This window comes from Struthio camelus, chromosome 3, assembly GCF_040807025.1.
Source record: "Struthio camelus isolate bStrCam1 chromosome 3, bStrCam1.hap1, whole genome shotgun sequence".
NCBI classification, from domain to species: domain Eukaryota; kingdom Metazoa; phylum Chordata; class Aves; order Struthioniformes; family Struthionidae; genus Struthio; species Struthio camelus.
In genome coordinates, this window is record NC_090944.1 from 35893203 (window position 1) to 35915654 (window position 22452).

The 22452-nt window shown below is 39.9% G+C and overlaps 1 protein-coding gene across 25 annotated transcripts in view; it reads right to left on the reverse strand.

The window, feature by feature from the left end:
* The window catches only part of LOC104151956 (dystonin), a 309066-nt gene that overhangs the window by 149846 nt on the left and 136768 nt on the right, over nt 1-22452 (reverse strand). For 23 of the 25 annotated variants that reach the window (XM_068937429.1, XM_068937427.1, XM_068937406.1 and 20 more), the window contains 7 exons: nt 21109-21275; nt 4951-5063; nt 4686-4792; nt 3950-4069; nt 3173-3268; nt 2966-3093; nt 171-264 (listed from right to left, as the gene is read on the reverse strand). In XM_068937429.1, the coding sequence (XP_068793530.1) occupies nt 171-264; nt 2966-3093; nt 3173-3268; nt 3950-4069; nt 4686-4792; nt 4951-5063; nt 21109-21275 (825 nt within the window). Of the gene's footprint in view, nt 1-170; nt 265-421; nt 702-2965; nt 3094-3172; nt 3269-3949; nt 4070-4685; nt 4793-4950; nt 5064-21108; nt 21276-22452 lie in introns of those variants that run through there. The other 2 variants (XM_068937435.1, XM_068937419.1) reach the window with 1 other exon arrangement.

The window sequence follows — 22452 nt, forward strand, 5'->3', positions numbered from 1 at the left end:
AAACTAAACGAAACAGTAAACAAAAACGAAAATATCAGCTGCTAAGTACACACTCAAAAATCTTGAAGAATATTTTTCTTGAAGTAGTCATGTGAGTAAGTTCATATACACACAAAAAAAGTCAGTAAGTTCATAAACACAGCGCAGTAAAACATCACCGATGGACTTACAGACTGCAGAGCATTCCGGGCAAGTATCAGTTTGTCCTCACAGCTCAGGCTGTCCCGCTGAATTCTGTTCGCAATCTGCTGCAGCATTTCCAACCTGGGGGATACCAGAGCATTTTGGAAAAAAAACAAACAAACATTAATGCTATTTACTATACATGTTGCATGGCTTTAAAAAAAAAAAAAAAAAGAAGAGGAGGAAGAAAAAAGAAAAAAACAGCATTTTTCACAAAATAATATATATGCCAAGTTACCTAGTTCCATCTAAGGTGCTTTTACCAAAGCTTATACAAGATTTAATCAGTGTGGGACCACAATTAACAGAAACAAAATTTTCATTAGAGTCAGTGCTGGTTCGAGCACTAGTACTGTTGCTAAACAGTGAATCACTGCTATGATAGCTATAACTACTGCTATTCATTTTCACATCCAGAGCACTTGTCCTTTTGGCTGTTTACGTTTGCTGAAAAATGAAAAAGATGAAACTCCTACAAAATGTACAGCTTCTAGGGATGAAATCTCACTACTGGCTCTGGGAACACCTAGCACACCGCCTTTAAATAGGCTTCAGTACGCACATTCAAAACCCAGGAATTAATATTCTGCCAGCTCTTCAAAGGGTTTTCCCTGGGGCTATGCATGCTACCTTGCTTTTGGCTTCCCTACCTTGAGTTAAAGCTTTGCAAGTACAGACTTGGCAGTAGCATTAGGGCGTCTCTAGGAAACAGATGCACCAAATATTTTACTTAAGTGTCACTAAACACCTATAAGCCAAATAAAAAAAATACTAATTCAAATAAATATTTAGTGTTTCTCAGACTCATATACGAAGAGTTTCAAAAACAACTGAGGTTAGAACTTCAACCTCCACTGTATTATATAAACTTCGTGTTAGGCTGATTCCTTTTCTTTCAAATGGGACTACAGAACAAAAAACTACAGTAATATCATGGTTAGTCAGCTCTTAATAAGTTAATTTTAGACACCTGTACACCATCCAACCCACCATCATTATTCTACTTAACTGCCCTGTTCCACTAATCTGTCCTCCTGCAAATTTCCCTTTAACTTCTTCCACACCATAACTATTTTAACCGCAAAACAAATAAGAAAAATCCAATTATGGCTCTTAGGTTCATATTTTAATTCAGAATTTTGTGTTTGGATGATTTTTTTCCAGTATTTCAACTCTTGCTTTTAGCACTCACTGAAGACCACACCCATACTATAAGATGACTTTGTTTAAGCATAAGAGCACAGCAAAGACAGACAGACCCCTGAGGTAATTCTGAACTCTGCTAGTTTTGAAAATAGGAGCTCAGTTTGGTGTTTTCCTCACTGACATAATGTTAATTTGGATCTCGAACACCAGCCTGGCCACACATTGTCTATCTATGCTCATACTTTCAGGCACGAGGGCAAAGTTTTAGTTATTAACCAAATTTCATTATTAGCCCAGGTGTCATTTTTGCCATAACGAAATTCCACCCCAGGAGCTGTACCAAAATAACACCACCACACATCTGGCACACCACTAAGTAATAAGACAAACAGATGGAGCAAGTTCTTGTTTCCAGATCAGACAATAATTTTAACTTAACCACGAAAACAGAATCACTTAATCGACTTCTTTCTCATTTTGCCGTGACCACCACATGCAGTGACTATCACTGCATGATCTCTCACTTTAAGTGTATTTACTGACCCTGAATACCTAAGTTTACGTTTACTTATGTCTATTTGTGCTCAGTCCATATGAATAAGCACCCCCCAGTGATTCAGCCATGCTCCTGCTTTTGTAAGCATGATCAATATTTAATCAACTCTGTCTGCCTTTGGGATCTTCTCTTACCAAAATCTGTCTTTCTGCAGATTTCCTATACAATGGTCTGGATTATTTGCAGCTAAATTCAAGCACCTGAATGAGAGAGCATTATCACCCTATCTTCACTAGAAAGTCAGCGTCAGGATTCTTTAGAAAGTGATTCAGATCTCGGGTGTTCGTTTGGATGCCTGAAGTGAAGCAGAATGAATCTAGGCCCTGTTGTCTATACCTATCTGCAGGTAGAAGTCCAAATTATTATTCAATTAAATCAATTTATTAAATAATAAAAGGATATTTTTTGAGTTACATGAAAGGCCACGTTCTGTTTGAGTTCTGTTTCTGCCACAGAACTCCAAAAAAAAAAAAAAAACAATAAAAATCAGAAGCGCTCTTAGGCTGCATCAAGATTTTAAATATGCTTAATATATAAAAAAAAATCACAGCTCTTAGTGATGTACAAAAAACATTGTGCCACACACACTACCATGCATGAAAGACCACTACGTGCTTTACACATCTAAACACTTTGCGTGCTCTTGAGTACAAACAACTTTGAAACAACTCCAGAACAGGACTTCAGCAACCTTGCCACGCACGAAGTGAAACGTACATTTCACACAAAGGGCGAGGCTGTTGCTTATCTGGGATACAGTCTAAGCAAGACAGTGAAGTGACATAAACCTGGCTCTGACCATTTGCACAAGGGAAGATGTTATATTTATGTTCAAGCACTTTAATGATCTGAGGCACAGATACTATTCATTATGACCTCCTCAGGTAACCCAGGTGACTTGCGTGTGAACCTGCTTCTGTAAAGCAGATAAAGATCTTCAGTCCTGAATAAAGACAGAATTATTCAATCTAGAAAAATAATGTGGATATTATCATGGACTGAAGACATTCAAAGTTTTCAATGTGAGATAAAAGAACAGAAAAAATATTAACTAGGCCTGCCAAACATTCACCAGCATACCTTTCCACTTCAGGCCGAAGGGTTTTCTCTCTTTCCAGCATAGCAATAATAAGCTTTCCCCATTCTTTTTCTATATCGTTTGGATGATAGCCTTGAGAAAGTTTGATGCGTCCAAATTCTATCCAGACCTTTAAAATTCATACATATTTGTTATCACAAGCCACAGAAAGGGAACTTCCATACGTCGCAATACATGTTAAAACTTACCTCTAGCAGTTTATATAGACGTTTAATTTTTGATTTATCTATCTCCTTTGGTGGAATTTCTGTTTCTTTAAACTGCAAATATTGATTATAAAGTGCCTGTAGAAACATAAAAATCATCATCAACTTTTCCTTACAGGGAATATAAACCTACTCCCTGACCCCTCTTCTAACATTCTTCATAAGCTTACATTCTTATATTGCTTTACTTAAGTTCTGTGCAAAATGATCAGCGACGAGCTAAAAATTTGCTTTTGATTGTTCATACGCTAGCAACATATTTCTTGTACTTTCAAAAAAATTAAGGAGTAGATTTTCAAATAAGCTTCAACCTAGCATCTTTTCTGAGCATGAAAACAACTGCCCCACTATTAAAATGTGGGTGACAGTGCTGGAATTTACATAAAGCATGCTTTATTTCTGAGTACCTGGCCTGCCCAAAAGAACCTTTAAAGAACTGGTGATACCATTCTTTCTGCCCTTCTAAAGAATTAAATCCAGCTTACAAAAACATATATGGCACTCTTAAGGAGGGTTATAAAATCTATATACAGACCTGGCTTATCCCATCTCTAACATTTAAAACACCGTATGCCAGAAACACTGTAAAGATCACCCAAACTTTAAAACTACTTAATGAAAACCTGTATTACTATGATGCTATTGTTCTGCTGTTCGTTTGATTGTCTAAATCTACAAGCACTTCATTTGTTCAAGGATGCTTTGAGTAAGTAAGACAAAGTGCCACTCCAATAAGGAGTTTAAGATGCTGCATCTCACCTTCAATTCCACAGGGTTGTTGGGAAATGTTCTGTCAGACATTATTGTAACATGGTGCCTGATCCACTGCATGAGGTAGTTTACCATATTCTGGTATTCAACCCATTTGACTTCAACATCCTACCAAAGCACAACACAGACTACAGATCAAAAGAAAATCGTCCAAGAGCACCATTTTTGCCTTATCTTTGCAGTCTGACATTTATTTTAAAAAAAAAAAAAAGGAAAGAAAGATTACCGAATCCTGAAAGTCCAAAATGTTATTTACTCGCTCATTAAAACTCACTTGAAGTATCCAAATACATCATGCACACTATTAAATAAATTTTGGTTCCAAATATTTCCACTGAAAATAGAACTTTCTAGTTTAATAAACTTCAGATTGATAAGAACCAAAGAAGCACAATCCATAGTTTTAACCACATGACTGAAAAGTAAGAACTTCGACTTTATCTCCTTTCTCTGACTTCAGGTATATTGCTGCCAACTAAGCTCTTCACATGAATATTTTTATGTCCAAAACGTCTGGAACGCTAAACTGTTGCTAAGCTTTCAAAATCATGTCCCAAAAAATCATATCAAAGAAAAGCCTTGAACTGTGTTACTGAGTAGAATTAGCCATGACAGTAATAATATGACAGCAGCCTAAGGAAGATCCAGCTAACACTCTGGAGCTGAAATCAAGAATCATATCAATGAAGCTTACGCACTGCACAAGTGTTTGTCTCCTACTCACGTTTGCACTGATGCCTTCACCACCTTCTGGTACTTTGGGAAATGCATCATAAAGTGATGACACATAAGTTATTACTGACTTCTCATCAGGTGAGGAAACATCAACATCTAAGAAGAGCAAGACAGAACAACACTTTATTACATAGTTGTAAGAATGCCCACAAATATGCTACAACCTGCAGACAATTTGGATTTTATTTTAGCGTTAGGGTTCTTTTTTTTTTTTTTTTTTTTCCCCTCAACACAGCCCTTCGCAGCTATCTTACCTTCAGGATCCAGAAGTCTGGCGACACCAAGTTTTTCTGCTACAAAAAAAGCATGCTCTAAATTTGCAAGGTTGCTTTGAACAGCAACGGTATTCATGTCTATCAGGTCCGGCCTGTTAAACAAAAACAGTAATACTTGATTACAACTTTTTACCAGTTTTAAATTAAAAACATGTGAACAAGCTGAGGTCAGTTTAAATGAGAAATACAAGCAGAAGGCAACTACGACACTGTTGGTTTTTCTTCATCTACCAGGTAAAGTTTCTAGCCACTCTTTTTTTTTTTTTTTTTTTTTTTTTTAACATATCTCTATGTTCTTATTTATTTATATGCATTGTCATTATATTATCTCTCCCCTTGTCATTATATTACGTTTCCTTGCTCTGAGAAGGATCACTTTTTTCTTAGGATCACTTCTTCTCTTCTGCATGGGGAAGTTAATTTCTACTGCATTTACAAACCTTGAGTCATTCTGCATCAAACTCTTCAGTACCTGTTTTTATTCAGAATTCGTAGAGAAAGAAGCTCAGTCACAGTAATAACGCTTTAACCTAAAATACACATATATTCTTATGGGGCTTTAAAGAAGTTCTTTCAAACTGCATTGAAGTCCTGCTTTCAGATGAACGTTCCTGCCACTTCTCTTGCAGGCAACCTTCACCCCCCTTCAATCACATCTTCACACATTCTTCCTTCTAAACTCCATTGCCAGCCACAACACTCTTGTTTTAATGGAACAGTCTTCTTACGAAAATCTTACCTATGAATATTTTTAAGGCCCATAAATATTAACCTGTACCAACATCACTAATTCAATGTTTTAAATTAATGTAAAATTTCAAAATTAACACTGTCCTTTAGGTTTGCTATGTAGTGTTTGGCTTTTAGATCCTGCAGTACTCAGCACAGGCTGTATTAGTCTGCCTTCTGCAGTACCAGGAACCCTGTTAGCTAAAGCAAGTAAAAGGAAGAAGGGATTTTTGAAAGACGCTAAGCAGCATATAACCCTACTTAAGTCAGCTAGAGTCACAGGGCACTGAAAAGCAGACCCATATTGAAAAAAAAAAAAAAAGAAAAGAAAAAAAAAACACACTGCATAAGCTTCAGTGAACAATCCAATCCTAAAATTTTCTCATTTTTGCATTTGTAGAGAGAAACTGGGTTTTTTTTCAGTTTTACCTAGCAGAAGTTTTAAACAATTGCAACAGAAAGAGAATGCAATAAAGCTTTTAGAAGTATCACATTTTTCAAATGTAAAAATAACTTGTCATTTCAATTGTCAACACTTCACATTCCACTGATCCCTAAACATTAGCAACTTTGGAAAATTAACTGCAAGCATGTCTTTGAATGAACTATTTCTTTTCAGCCACTTAGAATTGTATTGCTTTCCTTATGCTTTTTAGAAGGACAGATAATAAAATTGCATGTATTCTTTTTTTGAAAGAACACTTAATAAGCAAGGTAACTTAAGCAGTGTAAAAAGAAATGTAATCCTCTTAAACTAGTGGGAGTTTCCACTTCCAACATACTTGGTGGAAGCATGATCAAGCTTATGCCTTTACTCTTTGAATTTCACTGCAATGAAAGCAATATTGTCTGTCACTCTTAGTAGTACAAAGAGTCCATGAAAAATAAAAGACATTACTGGAAAAGGAAATGGAATACCCCAGTCTCCAGTTTCAGTCACATTCATAGAGACGGTATGAATAATACAGATTATTCATACCTTTCACAACATAGGTCACATGAGAGAAGCAGGTTTCTGCAAATATACACTGTTGGTTTGGTTACTTTTTTCACTCTGCTTTCTTTGCATTTGTTTCACACTTGATAAAAATGGACAAAAAAAATCACATACAATGCCTGTTCAATTGCCAACTTTCAGAACAAGAAAGGACAAGTTGTTATAAAAGCCTTGTCTATCTCAGAAAACAAGCTGCAAGCTGCAAAGACACTGGCACTGTAATCTCCTTAGAATAAAGCTTTCAATTAGATGAATAAGAGGTAAGGTTTCTCTCACAGCGATACAGGTAAAAATCTGTAAGAACAACTGCTGCTGCAGGCACACTTCATTTCACATAGCTGCTCTGACTTCCACCCCACACTTAATGGAAGAACACTCCGTGAGATGCCTCACATTTTAAACATACTTTCCCATCTCTGAAAGTCGGACCAGGGTTATGCAAATTCCCCTTTCAGAACAATGGGAATTTGCAATGAATACCACTCTGTTTTCCACATAGTTATATGCTTAATGCATATCAGACTGACCCAGACTAACCAGTCGATATTGATTTGAAGTCTTCATCTATCAGAAAATATTACAGAAGACAGCATCTGTCTCCATGCCACTGGTGTCTGCCTTTGACTTTCTGAAGCAGAAACAAGGCTCAATGGCTGACTGAAAACAAGCCCACTGAGGGCTTATAAAAGACAGGTGCTGTGGCTCAAATGCCAAAGCACCTGGTACCGGCCAGAGAAAGCGCACACTGCGAAGGGAACTGGGGCCTCCCCCATCCGCAGGTCACCCTTTCCCCTTTCAAAAGGGCCACAGGGATACGTCACAAAGCCGTAGACGAGGAAGCTTGCCTCCCACGTCGTTTCAGAAAAAAAGACTTTGTTTCAATCTCAGAAAATACGTCCAAAAAACATGGCCGATGACAACAATTGCCACGTTGTTCATGATTTCTTTAAGAGTGTTTCGTTACAGGCTTTAAATGCCAAAATGGTTTTGTCTCCTGTAAGCCCACAGAGATACCTGCCCACCAACCTAATACACGGGAATGCGCGCTTGAGCACGCTCACGCCGTGCCGATTCTGTGATCACTGAGAATCGTCCTGCTCTGAAGAGTCAAGCCAATCCAGTACTACTGAGCACAGGTTGTGCGCACCGAGTCCTGTGCTCTGTATGGCTGCACTATAAAGCCCCACATACATTTTCCAATGCCTTTAATATTCCATTTCTCAGATGAATTCTGAAATACTGCTAAATGGTTAAATTGCAGTTATGCCGAGTGTACCTCTAATACAAACTTATTTGTCTTAACTGACGTAAACACTAGATTTAAATATCACCCACCCTGGCAAACATCTTCATTTTTAAAGCTAGAAGAGAAAATATGCAACGTTTTTGAAGGTGACTCTTATTGGCCACAAATATATTTCATACTAATTTGCAGAGCACTATTAAGTGGTTTTAGACATCGTCAAGAACAAATTAAACCAAACGCAGTTCAAGTGAAAGACGATGACTCTACCTTAGAGCAGATTTTCGAGCGAGTTGGGCCCCTGCCATCGAGCAAGGCACATAAACAACCCAAACGCAGGCGGAGCGGGCACATTCCATGCAAAAGAGATGCTGCTGCTACAGCCACACCTCAGTCAAGGTGTTTGGCGTCTAAATAGTGACTCATTAATCACTTCATTTCTGAAATGATCGGTGTCTGCCATTCTAAACCTTAGGGTAAGTGTTAGAAATTAGACATAATTTGTATTAGAAGTGGATTAGAAGTATGATTAATGCCACTTCAACTAGCAAACCAACAAAACTATGATCAGTTCAAGAAAACACTCAAATATATAGCACCACAAAGAGAAGTCAGTGAACAATACTTGTGTAACAGCATAAAGAAACCAAGATTTTATAATGGAAGAGTTACATGTATCACATGTAGGCTTTCTACTCTGCAAAGACTCTTTGAAATCAGAGTAGTTTATAATATATAAAGTTAGACGCATGTAGATTTTCCCATAGCCAGAACCTATTATCTAGTAAAACAATTAAAGATCCAAACTAGCAGCTACAATATTTGTCCATTAAAACAACAGATCAAATAAGAATGGGATTTTATATTTCAAAGTGGGAAAAGATAACTAACTAAACTTTTAGTTTCCTAGTCAACAACTAAAAAAACTACATCTTTCTCTTCACTGCTCCCAGATGACAATTGCCCAATCTACAACAATGTTTAACTTTATTAAAACTATCATCAGAGTAATTTTCCATGTGAAAATATTGTTAATGAGTTCAACAAGGTTACTGACAAGCCTGAAGTTATTTATACGGACAATCTAAGCTGCTTAATCTGCGCAACTCTGCTTTAGTAATAAGTCTGGATGATGCCTGAGTAATACCCTATATTAAAGCATATTTCTTTCTTGGCTTATATTGAGCAGAAATACTAATATAGTGAGCTGCAAGCAGTACTCACAAACAAAACACAACTCAAGACGTAGAGTGAACTGTACATATACGTACAGTCTAGTTAGCTTTTCCATTGCTGTAATTAGAAAATGCGTATAAAAATTAAAATTTCCTCACTTCACTGTTCACAGACAACATGTACCAGAAACAGTCATACATTCTTCAGCGATGGCAGAAGAACTATTGAAGCAAGTTAAAGACCATGCCAGAACATGTGAACATACAGCAAGACTTCTCAATCAGACAGGATTCACCACATATTTCAGAAGGGAAAAACTTATCATCTATCTGAAAAGATTTTGGCTAGTAGCAGAAAGATTGCTAAGGAATGAATTCAGAAGATAGGAAACATCCACGTAAAACAGCTATTGCAATTTTAGCTCCCTCTCTTTTAACATATATCTCCAGTTGTTTTCCCAGGAACTCCGTAGGTGAGGAAGCAACATCTATTCACTATTCAGTCCATATAGTTAACTCTTTCTTTATTCTGCATGTACCACTTATCCCATTCTTAACAGAGTTTCCAAAATGCTAAAAAGTATTTACACTAGCTGATGTGCAGAGTCAGGGCTTGGAAATTTATGAAAGAATTTGTCTCCATACAAATCTAAATCTTGTTCACAGCTTGCCAAAGAGCCTGCACAAAGACTGAGATACAAATGCTATGGGAATGACTCCTGGCCTTCAGATAACCCATGTCATCCTAGTTGCCTATACTTTCCTAATGATGCCTATGCAGTGCTCTGTACATTGTCATTGTCATGACCATTAGATCTAATCAAGGTATTGGAGATATCCTTTGCTAATGCATAGGCCTACCACAATTATTCTCCTGACCTCCTTTCCATCACCATATAGGAGCTTCAATACACAGAGATGTCATCTTGTTTTAAGGAAAAAAAAAAAAAAAAGAAAAAAAAAGCCACATAAGACTAGCGGGCTCAGGAAACCAGTTTCAGGGAACTTGGAAACCCAAGTTTCAGGGAAGAGAATAATCTAGGTTTTCTCCCACACTGTCTGATCACTTATGGAGGAGGAGGTTTTCTGCTCAAAAATGGCAAGCAGGTATGTCTTTGTGGCATTAAGGAGGAAGAAATCTTCTCTATCATCAATATCAAGTAACACAACATAGACTCACAGCACCAGGTTCTGTAGCACATCCTTTGATGTCAAAACCCTGTGCTGAGGACAAGAGGTACAATGTTGACTCCTAAGTCAACACTGTCTTCCAACATACCACAGACTTTCCCCTGTCAGAAGCTTTTGATTCCTTACAAAACTTGTGGGTTTGATCTAAGCACAGCAACCTTGCATGAAGACTTGTTCTAGCTTCACTGAGAGTTTCTCACTCTACGTTTGGAGGGAACTCCTCAATCCCAGATATCAGTACATAACTGTGAACACCAATTTCCACACCAACATCTGAGACTCTCACAAAAGTCAGCTCTGAACCCCAGGTGCCCAAAACAGGCAACTTTTCTTGCCTGCAGATTCTTGGCACTGGTCTTTGGGCTAGGAAAAAAAGCTAGAATACATAACATGAAAGATAGCTCATGGAAGTAAATTTTGTGTCACCATGTCATGCATGACTTGAAGATGTTATTGTAATGTCAAAGGTTGAACAGTCATACGCTAGTCATTTGAGGTTAGATTTAATATTTTCCTTATTTCCCTCAAAATATTTTCTATTTCTGAAAAATAGTAGAATATTTACGTAAATTACTTCAAGTAATCTCTGTTAATTGGGCAATATAAAAGGTGCCCAGAAAAGGAGGTTCATGCAGAATAACATGCAGGCAGGTCTGATCATCAGTAATCAGCCTTAAACATTTACAGGACATGTACACTGCAAAGAGTAACTTTTAGAGAGACTGGTTTGAGTTCTTTTTAAGTTAACAGATTCACCCAGATGTGACAAGAAAGAACAGATAAAGTTTTGAGAGTATCCAGCTTTTATACTTCACTAAGAGACCTTAAGGTCTCCACTATATAGGTATGTGGAAGAGGGTTAATACTGATGTTTGTCTGAGGAAGATGACAATGGGTGAGATTCAGCTCTGAGCCAGACACTTACATTTAGGAGTCTACATGCAAGTATCTAGGCTTGTTTCATTACAGTCAGTGTAAATCTGGTCAACACATCCTGTGAAATCTACCTAGTAAGCTATCCAGAATTTGAATTACTAACTTCAGAGTGAGCCAAAACCCTGTGTAGACTCCACTGACTGTACTAAGTAGAAGTTTAAATACCTGAAAAGCTGTCGTGAAATGTTCTGTCTCACTAAACATGCATGTTTTGAGACTAAGATAGCTCAGAAACACAGGAAATAAAGCATGGTTGTATGTTTTAAATGCACAGTTGCTTAACTGGCTTTCAGAGACTTGATAACAATGATGACTGAAGATTTGCTCTGGGCTTGCTGAAGGCTTTCTCATTCAATTAATATAAAATAATTTCAAAAAGGCTTTCAAAATTTTACCACCAAAACTGACCATAGTGTGTCATATCTCGTAGCTCATCACTTAGTACTCGACTGGAAATTTAAAACCAGAAAGCACGTGAAAAGTACTTTATGAAATCCTTATATATTGGCTATATTTTTTTTCAGAAATAGACTATATTTTGAGGGAAATATGGAAAATATTACATCTGAACTCAAATGTGAGACTAACGTACAACTGTTCAACCTTAGTCGTTACAATAACATCTTCAACTAACACAGGACATGGTGACACAAAAATTACTCCAACTCATGAAACCACTGGGCCAGGCTGAGTAGTGTCATTACTAAAGTGAGGCAACCACAGAACATGCAAACAATCTCCTACTTGACAACTGTAAAATTATCTGCCATTATAGAAAAGTTTTATCCTAAGTGTGATGTACCAAAAAGCATGCTGATGAACAGAGCTCTGTCTGCATATTCAGTTTGTTCAAGTACATGGCAAATTATCTGCTCAAGCTCAAAAGGTCCCCAGTTTCAATGATATTTTGTGTTAACATATTTCACATGATCATTGTGTCTTGTACTTTCTTTTTCCTTTTATCTTCTCTTATGTTGGAATGACAGGAATGCCTGTTCTATTCATTATTTTATATGCCTCTATACATCTCATTCATTGCCTCTTTAAAGATGGACAATCATGTCTTTTCATTCTCTCCTCCTGGAGTTGAAAAATTCTCATGTGGTCTGGACTCTTTAGCTTCCCTTTGCGTATCTGTTTTTTTTATGTCATCAAATAGGATGAACAATTATGAAAAAAGGATTGCAAGTGATTGATAGTCAGCTGCAAATAATGTAACAAGGGCACACTATTTACAGATGCATTTCCTGTCCTGTTCTTCAGACATCCTAACACTCTGTCAGGACTTCCAGTGGAAAACGAACCGATGTTTTAACTGCATTAAAAATAAGAGCACCTGGGGGCTTTATTTTCCTGACTTATTAATTTGGCCCTCAACAATATACGGCTAAATCAGATTATTCCTTCTGTTGTGCGTTTCCTTGAACATGCAAGCCTCGAGTTTAATAAACTGGTTTGAAGCCTCACGCCCCACCTCTTGTTAGCTCAGTTGCACTTTAGCAGTAATTTGCCCTGTCAATTGACTTCGATAAAGACACAATTGCGGCTTTGTCACACCAAAGACCTATGGGTTCGACTTTACCACAGCCTAACAAACCCTACTCAGAACTTGGCAGCAGGTTTTCAATACAGAATTCAGGCTCACTCTAGACATGAATGATGCTAGAAAGAAGGAAGATCTTATTCCCTTCTTTCACTAGGTTCAAAAACAGATTTGACATCCTCTTTGTAACAGGAGATAAACATTAATACAGAAAAGTAACAGTACAGTAACTTTGTCAATTTTTGCCTATCATAAATATTTAAAAAGGAAAAGGCTCATCACCACTAACCTGAATCCACATCGTGCAATTTGCAAAAACAACAATAAATCATGTATCTCTACTTGGAGTGTCTGAATACCAAAAAGAAAATGAAGAAACCCAACTAAATGATGTTTTGTTCTGCTGTGAGAAAAGTCTTTCCAGACTCCAGCAGTGACCAGCTGACATGCTAGCATTCCAGTTGGCTTAATACAGTTATCAAAAGGAAGGAAGGGTGAGGTACCACCATGAGTTCAAACTCAAGATTTCCCAAAGGTTCCATGGGCCATCCTGCCTGGGAGGCAACTGCTTCTCCCTGTGTCACAAATTTCTCGAAGGCATTGCCCAAAGACCTCTCCATTTTGATCATGAACACATATACCACCACTGCTCAGACAGCAACTCTTACACAAAGGCTTCTGACACCCTAAGGTGTTCTGGTCTTTACTGATCAAAGAATAAGAGATGCATGAAACATGAATGAAAATTCAGCCTTTCATTTCAAAGCTTTATTTTTCATATTACTCCCATTTTGCCAAAACAAGAAAAAGGCTTTGATGTCATCCCGAAATGATTTTCTCCCCATCTCAGTTACTACAAAAAGCAAACTGTTATCCTTCTTTCAGCTCCTACTTCGCAGAAGGACCCAGCCAAATATTCAGAGGGATCATTTTAAATCCAGATCTGAAATTAATCAACTCAACTACCTGGAAGTCTTCCATCTAATACCCACTAAGGCTAACCATCACCACAACATAAGACGTTAAAATTACAGGCCAGCTTCCAATACTATTTTAATACAGTCTTCTTTACCAATAGCTATCACTTTTTTTTTTTTTAAGTGCACTCAATTAAACTGAAGCTGAAGTTACTTGCTATTTCTAAACACGGTTAACTAAACAGATACTCAGGTAAATAACATTAGCATTTTTAATCATTCTTAACGCTGTTTATCTTTTCCCGAATTGCCAAGCAACCAAACTGACATTTTCTTTTTGTTAAAGCTGGGTAACAATAAATTACAAGCTACAAAATGGCAAGCCAAAACTAGCAGACGCAAATAATCTCTTTCTTTAAAGCGTATCACCTAGCATTTTAAGGCTTGACACTGTGTAATATTTAGTTTCTTTCCCATTCGTTCCCTAAGGGTGTTCAACACGTTGCTGCAAATTGCGGTACCATTAACGCTCCCCTTAAGGAATGTATTCATGTCAGTACCTGATCACCTGCAACATGTTTTAACATCAGAGGGATGCCACATGCACTGCTGTCCAGAAGCTTAATGTACAACTACACATATATGGCAAATCTGTCCTGTGCAAGGTTGAAATAGCTTGTTAGAAACCAGAACAGTTATTTATGACACAGCAATCTAGCTTGTTCAGTGCTATACCACACTCCTAAAAACATCCACTTAGTAATTTTGAAAGGCTACAGAGTTACTATAGCAATATTTCAAAAGAAACGTGGTGCGGCCCTGCCAAATTAATCTCTCTCACTTTATCTAGCATTTATTGAGCTGTCACACTGCTGTTTCTTTCTGGGACACATTCTTTGTTGCAGCTTCTGTTCCCCTTTTTTCCACATGAAGCACTCATTATATACTTTCTGTGCAGCGTTCACTGTTAACTTCTGCTCCTTTTTCATCCTGGGATAATAGTCATTCTTCCTCACTCTCTCTAAACTACATACTACACGAAGCATGGGGGTTGTTAAACACTTGCACAAAATGTAGCAGTGCCAAAGCCCCTTTTGGATCAGATCCTCATGTTTCTTCAATAGTATAGTAAAACACTTTTTTGTGTGCTTCAAAATGTATCCCTTCGAACCCTTTATTAACACTTTCCCTCTCTGCAGCATTTCTAATACTTATCGTTCCTGTTATGCACTGCCAAAATTGTGTGCAACTGTCTGCATGTGGTCTCAGCAAGCTTTTGTATAGCGTTATATTACATAAACTTGCTTTCTGTGGTCTCAAAGCCTTTGTGTATATACTACAGTGGTGTCTGCTTGTCAAAGGGCTGCCTGACCCAAATGCTGAGCTTTAAGAATTCAGTTGATCCAGGTTTTTTTTTTTTTCCTGATCAGTGTCTTTCCCTTTTGTATGATTGAGAAATTCACCTAAGAGCAAAACTCCAGGCATAACTGGGTATGTCTAAACCAGTAAGGCAAAGAGGGCCAGATCAAGGACCCATGACTGTTCATACTCTTTAATTGCTAGTCTTTTCCTTACCACGACTGTGGACTGTGCCAAACTGCGTCCTCCCCAACAATACCTGGGCCCGGCTCAAGGGACAACACAGACTGAGAACTGCTCTCAAAAAACTGCCCCTGTTTGGGGGATGGTGGGAAGAGTTTAGCCAAACATACACGAGCCACGCTGTGCCACTCACCCACAGGGCCAGGGAACAGGGGCTGGACCATTTGATTGACTAGAATAGACCTAACTCTGGAGCTTAGAACTAACTTTGAAAATATGACTTTATCAGGGAACAGACTTTGCGGTGCTTCCTGAACATGTACTACTTTTCACCATACAGGTACCTCTGGGGCTACTTACTACGTGTTATTATCTAATTATCCAAGAAGGTATTATTCTTTCCGGAACTTCTTTTGTAACTATTAAAAATAAAAAGTACTTCTTCATTATAAAATGTGTAAGAATACAAAAAAATATATATAGGAAAGAGTGCACACTTATTCACAAATAGCCTGCATGTATGACAGTAATCTTTTCCTATCCTCCGTATTTATTTTTCCTTAGACTGTAAGATCATCTGGTCTGTAACCAAGTTTGTGTTTTTTGAGTACCAGTGGCCACTGTTCTTAAAATAAGTGTCTACAGGGGCTAGCAAAGTGTAAATCCTATATAATTCAGCTATTATTTTTGCTATTTCTTAATTTCTTCCATTCTCTGACACTTTTTGACTGAAATTCCCTGCATTCCTCGTGTACCAAAGGCTCAGAACAGTCCAAGGTTAAAAAAAAAAAAAAAAAAGAAAAAAATAGTTTGTTATCGCTACTGATGACTTTTCATTAGCATTACCTTTACTTTGAAACAAATGTATCTGCAAAGCATAATGCAGATCTGTCATTTAGACTATTAGCTCCAATCTGGCACACAACTTCCCAACGAAAAAAGAGCAGCCTTCGTTCTCCGTAAGCACCAGCTGTTTCAACCTGCTTTAATGATGGGATACAGCTCTACCAAGTGAGTACTTCTTCCTGGGAGAAAGGCATGCGCACGTGAAAATGAAACACAAATCAAGAGCAGCTGCCGACAACACACTCTAAGGATGGGAAATACAGGAGGCGATAAAACTGCAAGATGAAGAACCAAGCGCGCGCATGGCAGTATCTCTGGGGAAATCTGGGCACTACGTGCTGATTAAAGTCAGTCTCCCACTTTGAAGTCTGGCCTACAGGTTTTTGCTCCATAGGATATGACGGTATGAAAGAAACATCGTGTACTTTTTAGAACTGCCTGAAGTCAGATTTCTCCCAGCACAGTACACTGAAGCAAATAACACACGCCTTCAACAAAAAATTTAGCTGTAAAAGGTCAATTACGTAATAGATGAGGCACGTGGAATATTCCAGAATTTCCTGGGCATATATGCAACTTTGACTCACGTGCCTGATCATACATCCAAAAAAAAAGCCAATATATTTAAATAAAACTGCACAATTAACAAACATGGCAATGGTCAATACTAAAAGCAGCTGATTCTTTTCATTTGATAATTTTATTCGGTCCTACTCCAGAACAAACGTTAACACAGAAGGACAAGACGAAAAGCCAAACCCAAGGCCTGCGGTGGAGCTCCCTCAGGACGCCCCGGATGCCCGCGTGGAGCCCTGTGACTTTCTCAGGGATTTAATCACATAAAGGATGTTTTAAAATGGAAACTTTATATAGTGTTCAACAGTCAGGTGAGTAAACGTTAAGCTTAACCCAAAAACACCAACTACTGGAATCTTTTGCAAAATGAGCATCTTCTTCACGCAAAGAAAGGAAAGAGAGCAAATACTGTGAATCTGCCAGGAGTACTGGTGAGTAGCACCAAGCGTGCGGGCCGTCCGTGCCCCCAGGCTCCCTGCCACCCCGGTGAAACAACACTCTGTAGTGAGGAACAGCAGACCGGCTCTCAGTCCTGTGGAGGGAAGAGCCTCCCTGCCCATCGGCGATTCACAGCTCACCTCCTCCTCGCCCAGCCCTCGACTGCCCCTGGAATTTCTTGAAGTATTAAAGCTGGAGCATGCTAGCAATGAGGAAAATAAGGGAAAAAAGAAAAAAAAGTGGGGGGAAAGGAGAAAAAAGGAAAGAAAGAAGGAGGAAAAAGGAAAGAAGGAGGAAAAAGGAAAGAAGGAGGAAAAAGGAAAGAAGGAGGAAAAAGGAAAGAAGGAGGAAAAAGGAAAGAAGGAGGAAAAAGCAATAAAAAAGAAAAGGGAGGAAGGAGGGAGGGAGGAAGGAGGGAGGGAGGAAGGAGGGAGGGAGAAAGGAGGGAGGGAGAAAGGAGGGAGGGAGAAAGGAGGGAGGGAGAAAGGAGGGAGGGAGAAAGGAGGGAGGGAGAAAGGAGGGAGGGAGAAAGGAGGGAGGGAGAAAGGAGGGAGGGAGAAAGGAGGGAGGGAGAAAGAGAAAAAAAAAAAAAAAGCCCCCGTTTGCAAAGGAAATAATTACAGCCTGCCGCTCCAATCCCCTTTCGCCACCTTTCCTACAGCCTCGCCAACAACCACCTGCGGGGACAGTGTCTGACCTGCACGGTTCCTGCCCTCGACAGCGCACCACGGGCCTGAGGGCGACTCACCCCTGCCCGCTGGGGACCGCGGGCAGCGCCGCAGGGCGACCGTGCCCCTGCCTGGCCCGGGGCCTGCTGATCTCAGCTTTGACCCCGGCCCCGCGGCAGAGCCCGTCACTGCCCCCTAGGGCTGGGGCCGCCCCCGTGCCCTGCACCCTGGAGCCGGGGGGACGGACAGGCCCTGACCACGGCCCGCCTCCGCCGGCAGCACCCAACACCGGCCCCCGGAGAGCAGCCGGCCAGCGCGGCGCCCCAACACGGGGTAAAGATGTGCTCTCTACACCAACAACCGAATGGAGTTGGCGCAGCACAACTGGAATCCCAGATACCGTTAACAAGCGCGGGTATTTCTGAGCCTTCTGTGTATTACTGCTCTAGCACTAAGTTTCATCCCACCAAAATTACGTCTGGGCTTCACTTCTGCCATCACCCATTTAAAACCCTCCCAGGAGCAGCAGCCGTGTTCCCAGCGAGGAGCCCAGCCCCGACGCTGATTCACCCAGCGCTCGCCACGAGCCGACCACAGACCCGCTCCCCGGCGTGCCCCGCGGCGGCCTCCCCCCGCCGCCCCACCAGGCAACGCCTCGTCGCACGCCGCGGCCCGTTCGTAGGCCGTGGCGCTACGCCGGGGAGCGCGCCGGCCCGCGCCTCACCCCACCACCCAGCGATCTGCACGCCAGCGTCGGGCAGCTACTAAAACGCACGGGGCACAGGCAGAACCGCTGCGAGGAGCACGTGTGTTTTTATTAGCACTTAACCTACTCACTGGTACAAACACAAGCTAAGTCTTTTTTAAAAGAGTTCTCTGGAATAAACGGCTGCAGTTAAAAATATCCAGCGACTGTTTGGGAAGACCATTCCTATCCTGTGAGCAATAGCTGGAAATTATTGTATTTATTTTGATGATACAAAACTGCAAAGGAAAGAAACGCAGAAGCTCACTGAAATCAGTGGAAGGATCTCATTGACTTCATCAGCAAGAGGACTCTCACGGCAAAGAGACATTGGATAGAGACTATAAACATCCCTGGAAAGGACACAATATCCTCAGGTACAGAAGATATGTTTACAGGAAGAGGATAAGCTAAATGAAACTAGTAGAGGCACACACAAAATGGGGGCTAGGTACTTACTGAAGGGCCTCTGAACCTCAGCCACTGAATCATCTGCCTTAGGAAGTGCACTTGTGTCCAAGGGTCCCGTTTTATCCAGCTAAAACGCTCTAGGCAAAATAGCACTGCCGAAAACAGCGTTCCACCAAAGCAAGTACCAGTAGTCAGCAGTACCCCAAGGCACCAACATTTGTACAGTCGGAGGGCAGGATTCAGGTTTTTAATTATTTATTAATTGATCCGTACTACAACTCCTAGTTACCAAGCTGTAAAGTCTACACTGCTCTGTGTAGAGTCCTAGTACGAGCCTCTCAAGTTGTTCAGGGAAATATTTTCCATTACTACATCTCATTAAGCTCCTTCCTCTTATTCCTCTCTCCATCTGCATCTTTGAAATCATTTATGTTTTCACATACTTGCCTATACTATGTTCATTCCTCTGGCTGCTCTGTCCTGAAGTAAACAGCCTAGTCTTTTGCTAGTTATTTCCCCTTATCTTGCCAATATTACTAAAATAAGGCCTTCTTGTTGGCATTCACCACCTCTATAGCTGACTATCCAGCTAGTCCAAAAATAACTCTGATTCAGATGTAACTTCAAATTACCAGAAAGTTATGGCTGCCACAGCCAATTTGTCTGGGTCCCAGCACGCTATGTTAGGCTTATAACCTACCTATACAGTGCACGGCAAGAAGGCTTCATCTGCATCTTAGCCTCCCATTTTACTCCACTGACCTAATCCCCACACTGCATGCACATTGGCTCATTCCTAGGCTTCCTTCTGCAGTGGGCCAAGCGGTCCCTACAAGAGGAAATCCAAGCACAGAATAATTTGCTCTAGGGTCTGTTCCCTGGAGATGCATTAAAACACATCAAATTTGAGTCTCTACTCGGGAGATTCCTCCAATATTACTCCAAGAAAGTCATGTACCCTCAAGCTTCCTTATGATATGCCTCAGAGCACACAACACAAGCCTGCTGGACTTTCGGGGTACACTTAATTGAAAATCCATGAAAAACTATAATTATGTATTATGGCTACAGGGTGCATATGGCTGTATGGCTACGTGGGCTAAACGTTATGCTGAATGGGTTGGTCTGTTCCAGAGGTTTCAAGCCTCAAGCAATGAGGGACAAGCCAGTTCACGCTAATCAGTCCAGTGGCCAGGACACTCTCCCCTGAGTGCTTCTCAAAGACGAAAACCCATCCCATCTGTTCAAGCTACAAACCAAAAAATGTACAACCACAGTGAGCTGCTACCACTCACAACCAAATGGGAACAATGCACAGCAGTGATCTTAAATCTTGTTCCTTTGCTGAGCTTTGACACCAGAATCAGCTTTGTGAAGAGAGACCTGTTCTTACTTAGAATCCCGAATTAGAAATCTTGTCAGTCTCTCTTTAAGAATCTCTCTTGTCAGTAGAGATCTTCAACTGCATTTTAAGCAAATTAGCATAATATACCCTTTAGTTTCTAGCCACAGCCAGTAGCGGTTCTACCAATGCCTGTTTTCCTTTACAAAATTGTGGTCACAAAAGCATACAAACACAGAGAAAGAAGCACAATGCCCTTCTCACACTGAGAGTTTTCAAGCCAACCAGTCCCATTTTCCAAGAAAATACCCTGACATTTCACAGGAGACACATTTTAGAGTAGATCTGGGCTCGAAGCAGAAACAGTTCAGAAGCCCTGGGCTCCAGGGAAACGGTAAAGTCAAACAGGGAAGAACATGTGGAATATAGGCATCTCCCAGGTTATGCACTAGTTGATGGATCTCATCAGAAACACAGTTTTGGACTTTGGCAGTCAGCTCTGCCTCTACCCTGCCTATACTTTGAATGTCAGTACGGCACAAGAGCCTGTAGAGAAGACTGGAAATTAGAAACACAGGGACGTTCTTCCTAGCACCCCAGAGGTGACCCATGACAGACGCCCAGGATCCCTGGGGATCCTCTCCTGAGGGAGGAGCGACACACAAAAGCTAATGAAGGACCCCTGTGTTGCAAGAAGTAGGGCCTTGCCCAAAAGAGGAGAGCCTTGCCCATGAAGAGCTAGTTTCATCTCCACAGCTGCAGTGCTATTACAGAACCCCCTCTACCGACATAAAATACCAAAATAAATATTTTTCAAGAGAATAAATGGAGCAATTACCTGTATTTATGAATGATGGCATTAAATAATTTTCCATCACGCCAGCAGGTAGTGAAATTTTCACAGCGGATTCCAGCATAGCCCTCAGTTGTCTGCTGCGACCACAGGAGCAATCTCTCTTTAGCAGACATGTCCTCTGACTCTCCAGTAACATGGATATCAGATATCTAAAATATAGTTAATGTAAGCATTACAATTACATCTAACATAAAATAATGTTTAAAATACTGCAGAAAAACACTGTTCATTACCGAAGATTTTTCTTTGATATCTGCAAATATGCATGTGATAAATGATTATTCATATACTAAATTAACATTCTTTTACGTCATATCCTTATGCATTTTTAGTGTCCTCAGTATGAGATACAGAATTGTTAGTCTCACAGTTTTCTTCAGCTGGTAAACTTTCAGCCACTTAAATTCTGGGAATGATATAATACTGTTACATAATAAAAGATACTTAAATATGTATATTTTATCCTGAGAATGTAAACAATAATCTATTTTACATAACTATTTACATAAATGTTACATATTTACACATAAAATGTATGTTATACACACACACATCTATATTATACCTACATTTATATTACACCTACTATATTAAATTGTAATGCAGCTCTTATAAAATAGGTTGTCTTATAATATTCACTGTTCAGGAACTCAGTGACAACACAGTCATTTACAATGAAAATTGGCAATAATGATTTTAGGACAAAGCTTTCCGAGCAGCATTTTAGGAATGATTGAAAGATCATAACTGAATACTTTGCCTCAGATACAAAAGGTTTGTTTTTGTATTATCAAAATGTTACTAGCCTGGTGCCAGACAGAGCATGAAAGCAATAAAATATTGGGAATTTTACATAAAAATATCATTTTCTACTAGATTGAATTATTCCCTAATGAAGTCCCATCAGTTTTTTTAGAAAATTATTAGTGTATAAATATGAAAGAGGCATTTCCTCAGTTTGCATATAGAATAGGGTGCGCTCCTGGAAGCTCAGAGGGCGAGTTGGTGCCACAGCCGGCTGCAGAGAAGCCTCAACTCTAGAACTGCATCTACCCAAGCAACCTTCCTGAGGGAAGCCAGAGCGGCCAGGCTGCATAGCAGAGCTCCTTTCTTGCATTAGAACCACAGAAAATGCAATGGTAGGAGCAAAGAGACGTGGCCACGCTAACGGGTAACAACAGGCGGCAGGATGCAAGGAGACAAAAAGACAAGCCTTAGACATAGAAAATTTTTTTGTAAAAATCTGTGGAGCTTGTCTCTGGTGTAAGGCTTCCTTTCTTTTGGTTATCTTTACTCTTCAGCACTTCAAAGCCAGAAAGCAAAGTA